The 10,009-nt window shown below is 41.2% G+C and overlaps 1 protein-coding gene and 1 non-coding gene across 2 annotated transcripts; both read right to left on the bottom strand.

Moving 5' to 3' along the window:
• Positions 1–6,263: 6,263 nt before the first annotated feature.
• Positions 6,264–6,384, bottom strand: TRNAL-CAA (transfer RNA leucine (anticodon CAA)). The gene is made up of 2 exons: positions 6,347–6,384; positions 6,264–6,308 (listed from the first exon to the last, which is right to left on the bottom strand). It is a non-coding gene; the product is annotated as a tRNA-Leu (tRNA).
• A 1,080-nt stretch (positions 6,385–7,464) lies between these two features.
• LOC6630176 (uncharacterized) lies at positions 7,465–9,966 on the bottom strand. Its single transcript, XM_015171583.3, has 6 exons — positions 9,884–9,966; positions 9,109–9,328; positions 8,570–8,644; positions 8,105–8,510; positions 7,907–8,043; positions 7,465–7,856 (listed from the first exon to the last, which is right to left on the bottom strand). Exons 2-6 carry the CDS (start codon positions 9,314–9,316, stop codon positions 7,543–7,545), a joined length of 1,140 nt encoding a protein of 379 aa, XP_015027069.1. The 5' UTR covers positions 9,317–9,328; positions 9,884–9,966; the 3' UTR covers positions 7,465–7,542.
• Between the last annotated feature and the right edge of the window lie 43 nt (positions 9,967–10,009).

Below are 10,009 nucleotides of genomic sequence, written 5' to 3'. Positions count from 1 at the left end.
AGCCAAGCTCCACAAATGGACTCTGCCGAAGGCCAGCACACATACGCTCCAAAGGCAATCACATAAACGGCCAAAATCTCCATTAGTGCACGGCACTGTTTTCCTCGCTCGGCAATTAGAAAATTTGCGTCCAGCTTAACCAGCAACGATAAATTCGAAAATGAAAAACGTCAGTGAACGTCAGGCATTCAATAAAGTCGGCCTCTCTGGCTGTGTAATGATGTTGTAGTGACTGCAACCGGGCGTGGCCTCCTCCAAAAGTGTTCGCTATAACATTATGCATGCCATGCGATGCTTACTGTCTGCGGTTCCAAACGACGGGAGAGTCGTCGGCGTCACTTAACTTTTCTGTCATTGGCGTAATGACATTGTTATGATTCCAACAGCTGTTGGCCGCATTTTGCATGCAAAATCGCTCGTTTGGCTCTGAATAGCAGAACGCCAGTCGATGTCAGAACTGACCAATTTAGTAGCCAAATGATGCAGTTTTCTCTACAGGCTTTCGGGACGCCGCCGCGCAGCTTTTGCTGATGGCCTTAATCGTAGAGCTTGCATTTTACTTTACTAGCCCACTTTCTAAATCAATTTTGAAGCAAGTGCCGTCCCGCAATTAGCTGGACCAATTAAGTTATTCGCATGGCTGCACAGCAGCATGCCCACAACGTTTCCACAATTATGCGGCAATTAGCATACAACGAGTGCCACATGCTCACCAGAAGAGTGCCACCCTGAATGCGAAGGTAACCAACCAGCGATGCATATTATGATGTGGCTATTTGACAACAAAATGCACACAAGCTGCATTATATACATAAACGATTGGATGGTTAAATGCCATTAAATTATGTGGACCCAGATGATGGTATGCGTATGCATAAATTACAGTTCAAATTAGTGCAATATCAACTGAACCTAGCAAATACACTGGACAATATCGTAACGACTTTAAAAATGCAAACGTCCAAAAGAGAGGAAATTGCTTAGATATATTCAAGCATATTTAAAAAGGACAATGGCAAACTTTTACACATTTCATCCATTAACCTTTGAAAACTTCGATGTGCTCTTTCCTATTGTACGTTATTATAGTACCAAATCGATAAGTTTGTTGTGCAAACTTTTGCCCTTGATTGCAGCATCGTGGCATTGTTCTTACCGCCCCATAGGCTGGCGCAGTTCATTAGCATCCACCGTCGCACGAACTAGTCCAAAGACAAAGGCACTGTTGTCGTCTTAACTGGCAGCCTTTATCTAGAATACATAAATTCATGCCTAGACTTTTGTCGGGCAATTTTTAATGGTTTGATATGTGGTACTGTTAATTAAGACACGCGGAAGGATGAAAAATGTTTCTGTGGCACGTAAACGGCGCGTCAATCTTAAGCTCGCGCACGGAGGGCGTGGGCACGCCTTAAAGCAAGCATTTTTCATTTGAGACAGTTTGTTTACGAAAAGCTTAAAAAGCCGCAACTCGCCGCTTCATAAAAAAATGTCAATAAAGTGATTTGTCACAAATTTTGAAATAGAAAAATATGCTAATGCGGCTTCGTAATCAGGGTGGCAAATAGAAGACGCCAGCACGTAATCAACTGGGCTGGACGGCTTATTAGCCAGTCTGTAATTTAGTCAGCAATTTGTATTCAACATTCGAATAATGTCTTTATATGCTGCCCTTTTTGTATTATTTTCTGCTTCTTCCTCGTTGCGTGCTCAGAGTCGCACATTAAGTTTTAATGCCATATTTTATGCTTGGAAAATGTACATAAATTTATTTACTGGTCCGCCGAACTGTGTTGTGGTTGTCGGCTAATCAAATCAAGAGAGAGACGACCCAAACCGCCACCTCATGAACAGCAATCCATGAATTACCAAGCAGACATGCAAAGTTTTCGGGCCACCTCAGGAGTTCAAACCAAACAAAATTTATACTCACACACACACACACACACACACACACACACAGCTTATTGAGTATAAAAATAAAAGAAATAGGCTAACATCCACATACGACCCGCTTCCTTTTCACCACTGCAGACGCTGGCAGAGGGCCAAAGTTGCTTCTAAACACAAACACACAGCAAGTAACACAACATACATGCATACACTTTGTTGCAATAACAACAGCCACAACAACAGAAACAACCCCAATAGCTTTTGTTATTCTTAGTGCACCTCTCGTAGGAAGTCGTTTCTAGGAAGGCGCATGTATAATTAGAGCTATGAAGCATGTCCGGTGAAGTTTGCCATTGAAATATAACAGCAATGCAACAATCGCAACACCCTAACCTACACATGCACATACGCAACACATTCGAATGCCTCTTTCAAGCAACGCTCAAGTTTGAATTGGACAAAAAAGTTGCGCTTGACTGCGATATTATTGCCACAGGTTTTGCTCTTGTTGTACTTGCTGGGTTCGTTATTGTTGCTGCTGCAAATATATTTTATAATCCTTAAACTATGCAGCACAACAATTTTACATATGAGTGTTCGTTTAGTTCAGGTAGTGCGCCTCTACAAGGGCTAACCAGCCACAGCTGGATCACGGCCGCATTCAACTGAGCACTAACAACTTTATATGCAAGCTTATTCCCAGATTTATACAATAATAAACATACATATGCATAAAAGTCCTTTTGCAACGTCCAGCGCCATCCACTTTGTGCCTAACCTCAAGAAAAACTAATGTCAAATCGTTTACAAAGGCAAAAGTATGCGAAATTATGATTGTCCCTTTTATAATCCAAATTATAATTTAAAATATTAATTGTGCTTATTTTTTGTTGCCGTAAAACACGATTTTAACCCTTAAATTCGTTGGGCTAATCCGTTGAAACCGAATGAATCGTAATTCAGCTGCTCCCAAAGTATACTCAACTTGGATTCTTCAAAAGCCGACTGTACCGCTGTCTGTTCTACTCTCGTCGCCAGCAAATGCAAAGAAATGCAATGAAACACGCAAACTTTTTGCCACACCAAAGTCACAAATGTGCCAGCGTTTATTTTTATGGAGGCTCGCGTTGGTTTCTGGTGGAGCGGCTGGTGCACCTTTTGATGGGCGACCACTTTGGGTGTGGCATGCCAAATGGCGTCAATGTTGTGCACATTACGGTTAATGCTGCTCAAACGCGGCACATCGTCGAGTAGCAGAACTTTAAAGGGCAGGTTTATTGCCGCATGCAAGGGCTGCGAGCTGCCTGCTGTCTGCTGCCGGCTGCACGAATCGGGCATCGTAATATATTCGACTGGTCGCAGCAGCAGGCGTCGCGTAATAATGTTAAATGTCAGGTGCAATGCAGTTGCAGTTGCAGTTGCAATCGAAGTCGTAGCTAGCAGCTAATTAAGTTCCCTCCGCCTGTGCCCAAATGCTTGTGCCGGCTGAGCCCGGTGCGAGTTCTCAGTAAGTTGCCATAAAATATGCGCAGAGCCGTCGCGTCGCTCCTCCGTCCACATGGCCACCACATCAGAGCTGGGAGTGGAATAGGGTTGCCAGCACTTGGCTTTACACCGAACAGACGTTTATTGCAAGCAGTTGCCCTATGGCACGTGTACTTTATGGCATTGCCCACGAAGAAAGTCGATTCAACTCATGAAGCTTTCATTTGTTTAGCGCTTGAAATCTTCACACAACACGCAAACGCAGTCCCTTCTGCGGGTGACTGATGCATGTGGGATCCTAGGCAAGACGGAAGCTCAACCTAGTAAATTAATGTCTTACTTAGTCTACCAGCTACCGCTAGCTCATCCAGACGTATACACACATATATGTACATAAGTGAGTGCATTGCTGCATGGCAGGCCAGCCGAGATACATTTAAGAGGCGTCCCTTGCGCATTTGCCAAAATGTGTTTGCATTTCCGACTGTATTTACGCTTTAAATTTTTGTCTACTTTGATTGTTACTTGTTTTAAATTTCTGGCATGAAACATATATTCACCCATTCATAGAAGTGTCTCAATATATATAAATGGATTCAAATTTCAAACACAGATATCCAATCATAGCACAAGTTGCAAATGGACGGTGGCCGGGTAATTGCGGATTTTACACATATCTTAATTATACATAAATTTAATTCGTTTTATTTAATAACACTTTAAATCCTAAAAAATTGAGAGCAAAAAGAAAGAGAGCAGGTATCAGAGAGTAAATTGAAGTTAGATAAATTAAATACAATACTTCAAAAAAAGCTTGAATGCAAATCTAAGTTTAATTAATGAGAAACGCATGCTGGACAATCATAGAATACAGGTTTTAAAAAGGGCTTTAGCCAAGCGAGTAAAAATAAAATTTCGCGCATAGCACTTGCAAATTGTCCACCGAGTAGGCTGGCTTTCTAAAAGTATAACTCAAGTCGTCAATGACTCTCTGTGTACATATTTTGAAAATGAGTTTAAAGTAGACAAACAAAAAATTTGATGCAATTTTCCAAAGCACTTTTATCGCAGCTCTTACGGTTGAACCCGTGCGTTGATAAGCAATCATCATAATCATTCAAAATCGGTTATAAATTAGTGAAGCGAAGAAACACAAACAACAATTCAAAGTTAAGCTACCGCAGCTTCCAATTTATTAAACAAGCTAAATAAAATAAAATAAAATAAAATACACCTTTTTAATTACGAGTGCATTTGAATTACTATAAACAAAATATTTTTCAATTACGTATTTTTAATGCAGCCTGCAGCTATGCAGATATTTTTCCACCCATTCCAAAAGTAGACTACAAATGCTCTCAAATTCCCCATTTACAAGTATTGTGAACAGTTTTGTTATTTTCATAATTAAATGCAGAGATAAAAAGCTTTTATATAGAATTAAGATAAACAATATTTGCGTGTAGCAAACATTTGCCCAATTCGTTATTAATTATTAATTATTAATTATTCAATATTCAAACTGAAACATTCCACATAAATATGCTTCACACTAAGTTATTCTAAATACAGCACATTGTTATACCTTATACTATTTAGCATTACTTCATCATCAATTTGTTAGCTTATGAAATTGGAAATAAATAATTTATGTTCAACGAGGAACTAGGAACACGAAAGCAGCACGGTCTGTGCCCAGCTCTCTCTTTCTCTATTTTTATCTCCCTCTCTTTCTGTATCTATTTTCTTCACTCTTCCCTTTCGACTCGTGCAATTTCTTTTACATTGGTTAAATAAAAAAGCTTAGTTTACTAGCCCAATGCAATTAATTAAATTACATCGAATTCAAAACGCCTTCGAAGAAATAGAATACAGAAACACATAAAAACTGATGGAGCCCTCTTTTGATTTTCGCTTATTGAATCATCGTTTGGCGCGGCACTTTATGCAAATTTCAATTTATACAGCACCATTTACTTTTAGTTTAGTTTAGTTTAGTTTGGGGGCCCGTACCTGATATCCAGGCCTGCTTAGCGCTGAGTTTACGACTTTATTTCATGACTGTATGTCATTTAGGTGTAACACGACAGTGTTGGCATAATGGAGGAATTGCGTTTTTAGTTTGGTCCGCCATGCAAAGGCTGTAAAGCCCATACATCACGTATTTGCTGCAATATTAAAAGAATGCCGGGTAGTGGCACGTGCCGCCCACTGGGCTGCCAATAGAGCTAGAACCTCTCTTATGCACATGTATAACACATTACAAAATATGTTAACGATCACTAAAATGGGGAATATGTATTTTAAAACTTTCCGACTGTTTATTAAAATGTTATTTAATTGAAAATGTCAGGCGTGGCAATCTTTAATTAATTTGCTATAAGCTGAACTTTATTGATTCCAATCACACCAAATTTTATAGAAGCAAATTAATACTGTTGTATTACTGGCTCATGTGGACATGGGAGAGTCAAGTAGAATTCATATTTTATGTAAATGAGATAATCAGCTTTAAGTGCTTGAAACTGTTAATAATTCGCAATCGATTCACACATTAATAAAAACAAATGTGTGAAACTTAATGTTAACTATTATTGTGAAAAATTATGCTTGATTAAAAACAATTAAGTGGGTTAAAGTTTCAACTCTAGTCCAGCTCCTATAATCTTCGATGTATGCTTAAAACACCATATCAATTTGCAAGCATTCAGTTGTTATTGTTCTTATGACGCGTACAGACCGAAAGGCTAGGTCTTCCATTCTAATAAAAAAAAAAATATATATATATGGTATATGTGGTCAGAGATTTCTCCATTTGCCCGTCACATACATTTGCACCAAATCAGGGTAGAGAAATAATAATTTCAAAAAATGCAAAAAGCATTTGTCAGAAGTGGGATTCGAACCCACGCCCTCAGAGAGGACCAGAACGCTCACCAACACTTCTATGAAATGTAAGACTGTTAATCTTGAGTCTGGCGCCTTAGACCGCTCGGCCATCCTGACATGTTAAATAGATGTTGCCAGAGCGCCGTAATTAAGGGAGCAAGCAGAGTAACAGAACGAAAATGGAGTTAACGTTACTTTAATATACTCTCTCTCTCTCTCTCACAAAGCAATGAAAGCATTAAGAAAAACACGCGTTTTCGCGCCCCAACGCCGGCGTCAGCGTCGCATGTCTGGTGGCTATTTATAGACGGGAAATGTTCTCGTTCTCTTCATAGCAAGCTAAAAGCTCAAGCGTGTGTGCTTTCGGAGACGAAGTTTTTTAATTGTGGCAGACTTTTCAGGCATATTATTTGAAGAGTTAAAAATTAAAGCATACTCTAAGGAGTCCCACATAATTTGTTGAACTTTAAATTTAGTAACGTTATCTAAGCGGTGGCAGATTGTCAGAAGTCGAACAAAGTTTTGATGCAACAGTAGAATATATCATATTTCTGTAAAATGATAACTTTCTTTGTGTTGATTGTTGCTACTCGGAATGATGGTGTGCACTGACAGGAGATAGAAAGCGACCTTTAATCGTGTATTGATAATAATTTCAATTTATTAAGTGCTTCTATAAGTGAATTTCATCTCTGCATTATGCACAGTATATAACATTTCAAAGCAAAGAGCAGCACAAAAGGCTTCTTACCGAAGATACCTCCATCTATTATATGTTGCTCGATTTGCTCCACAGTTGCCGAGTTGTGGATCCTGTCCCCGCAGCCGCTTAGCAATCACATGGTAAGTACGCATATAAATCAGAAACGTTCGCCGACAAGGAGCTAGCTTTGGATGCCAGTTAGATTCCACTGGGCTCTGGAACGGCGCATGCTTTTAAATCGATGAGCATCGCAAAATTGACAATGATTTTTTAAAAATAATTTTATTACTTCATTCAGTGGGGCATTCATGCAGACAGCTCCAAGCCCAGCAATGGCAACAGAAGTCCATCAGGACTGTTGGCCGGCGTTCCCTATGATTGGATGCAGTCATGCGTAAATGTAAGCGCTGCTTCGAGCCACTCAAGAAGCACTAATTCGAATTTTGTCAGTTTGCAGCTTTGGTTTTTAATTAAATGACCAAAGTAAAATCTAATTATTTTGTGTTCCCGGCTTTATTCTAGTTTCTGTTATCAGTTAATACAAATTTGGGAGGGTTCAAGGGGTACAAGATTCAGGGCCAACGTGCATCGTACTGTTTGATGACGTAAGTGAGTTTCTTAATGGCCAGCTCGACTAGTTCGTCGTCCACCTGGTGATAGAACACTAGACGCATAAACTCCCAATTGCGTGCGCTGGCCTTGACTACGATGCCCGCTCCGTTTTTGCCGGTTACACCAGCTGCCAGCTCATCCGGCTCGATGACTGCCAGACGTTCGGCAAACTGATTGGCAGTCAACTTGGGCTGCTTAATCTGTACCAGCAGAATGTTGCTTTGCACAGTTGCCAAATCCACGGTTACATTAGGGCTCCGAAGTTGATCAATGCCTATGAATATGAGTATCAAGAGATGATAACAGAATGGTTAAGGGACTTACTTTTTGCAATGCGTAACGTGTGCTCATGGTCTTTAGCCAGCAGCGGCACCACCTGCTCTAGGGCCACTAAGCCGGCGGCTGCCAAGATGCCCACCTGCCGCATGCCACCACCCAAGGCTTTGCGAAGTCGGTGAGCTCTTCGAAGAGAAGGCAGATGAGGAGGCAAGTTTGATATGAACAGAAGCGTTCGATACTTACTCCGCTATGAAAGCCTTAGAGCCGACCAGCACGGAGCCCACCGGCGCGGACAAGCTCTTGCTCAGACAAACGGACACTGAGTCGAAGCCACGGGCGATGCGTTCAACACTAACGCCCAAAGCTGCTGCCGCATTGAACACACGGGCGCCGTCCATGTGCAGGCCGATACGAACAATGCCCAGGCCAGAATCACGTACCAATGCCACCAGCTCATCCAGATATGAAAGAGGCATCACCTTGCCACCGCAAATGTTGTGGGTGTTCTCCACAACAACTAAGGAGGTAACCGGCTCATGGCAGTCCTCATACTGGCGTATCTTGTGCCGCAACTCCTCCAAGCTAAAGGTGCCGTCCTGCTGGTTCCTTATCGTGGCTAATTGCACGCCAGCCAAATGCGCGGCACCACCTAAGTGGGATTAGAATTTAGCTGTTGCACCTGTTATTTATTGCTCTGCGTTATCCCACCTTGTTCATAGAGAAATATATGTGATAAATCTCCCACAATGGCCTCCGAGCCGCGTCGGTTGCAATGAACCATAACTGCAAGCAAAAGTTAAAGCAGTTGGGTCAATTGAAATAATGAATTAAGGGTTCTCAGTGTATTCGACTTTAATAAAGTTGCCATTCCATTAGAAATATTAGCTAGGGTGGCTCCCTCAGCTGCCCAGAAGGTTTTGCATCTCCTGCTGGTTAAGTACATAAAAATAACTGTTATGTTTATGGAAGTGCCCGTAACCTTAACGTTTATGAGCCTGATGCATGATATGGGCGTCTTTTCTAAACAGTTTTTGTTTTCTTTAAAAGTTTCAATTTCACTTTAAATGACGAGACAGAAAAAACGTATTCTTTAAGTCTATAAACATCAGCCATTACAGTAGGGGTGTGAGCCATCTTCACTTTAAGCTAATATGCATTTACGTGTCCGAGGCGGCGGGCCCCTTTATAAGGTATTCAGGTCCTAAATTGCGGACCAGTGTTATTTATGTACACGTCCAGCCACTTACCAGCTAAAAGATTTCCCATGGTGCCGCTAGGCACAAACAGGCCAGCCTCCTTGCCGAAAATTGCCGCAGTCTTCTCCTGCAGCTCAGCAACAGTGGGATCCTCGCCGTAGACATCGTCGCCCACCACAGCAGCGGCCATGCGTTCCCGCATCTCGGGCGTGGGCAGACTGACGGTGTCCGATCGCAGGTCAACAATATTTACAGACATTTTATGCTATTCCTACAAATTGCAAAATTTCTACGTGGTAGTGAACTGTTGTTGAATTGCAAATTGAGTTGCTAGAATTTGCATATGTCGTTTCTGCCAACTCGCCTTGCATTCACTATTTAAGTCAAGCTGACACTATTTGAGACAAGCTCACATGCCGGCTAAGGCGAATCTGAGCTATGCAAGGAAAATGTCAAATCAAATAGAAAATTTGCATTATCAATTTCAAATTGATAAGCGACATTCAATTAGGGCCTGCGGCTGACCTGGATGCCAGGCAAGTCAGGTCTGTGCACCTATAAATGAACACTTTCTAAAAGTACCTCATTCAGCTTATTATTGATAACATTTAGAAATCCAAGACAACAATCAATGCCCCCCATGTATCATTCGTGCTGTTGCATATGTGTATGTAAGCGTTAAGTTACTGGCAAGAGCAACACGTGTTTTATTTATACACAGCCCTACCACTTCTATGAATGACAACAGTTAAATTGTTAGACTTATTAATTGAACAGTAATAGAATTATATCACATTCGCACAACATTGGAACACCAACAACTCACAAAGAGCAGATACTTATTGCGGGAACAAAAAAAAATAGAATTGCAAAAACAGCACTTGCTACGCTCACCACTCAGAATAAACTGAACGTAACAGCTGGCAGCAATCCCCATGTGGACGCTGGGCGC

The sequence above is a fragment of the Drosophila virilis genome, chromosome 2 (assembly GCF_030788295.1).
Source record: "Drosophila virilis strain 15010-1051.87 chromosome 2, Dvir_AGI_RSII-ME, whole genome shotgun sequence".
Taxonomy (NCBI): Eukaryota; Metazoa; Arthropoda; class Insecta; order Diptera; family Drosophilidae; genus Drosophila; species Drosophila virilis.
This window is presented reverse-complemented; position numbering and strand designations above follow the sequence as displayed.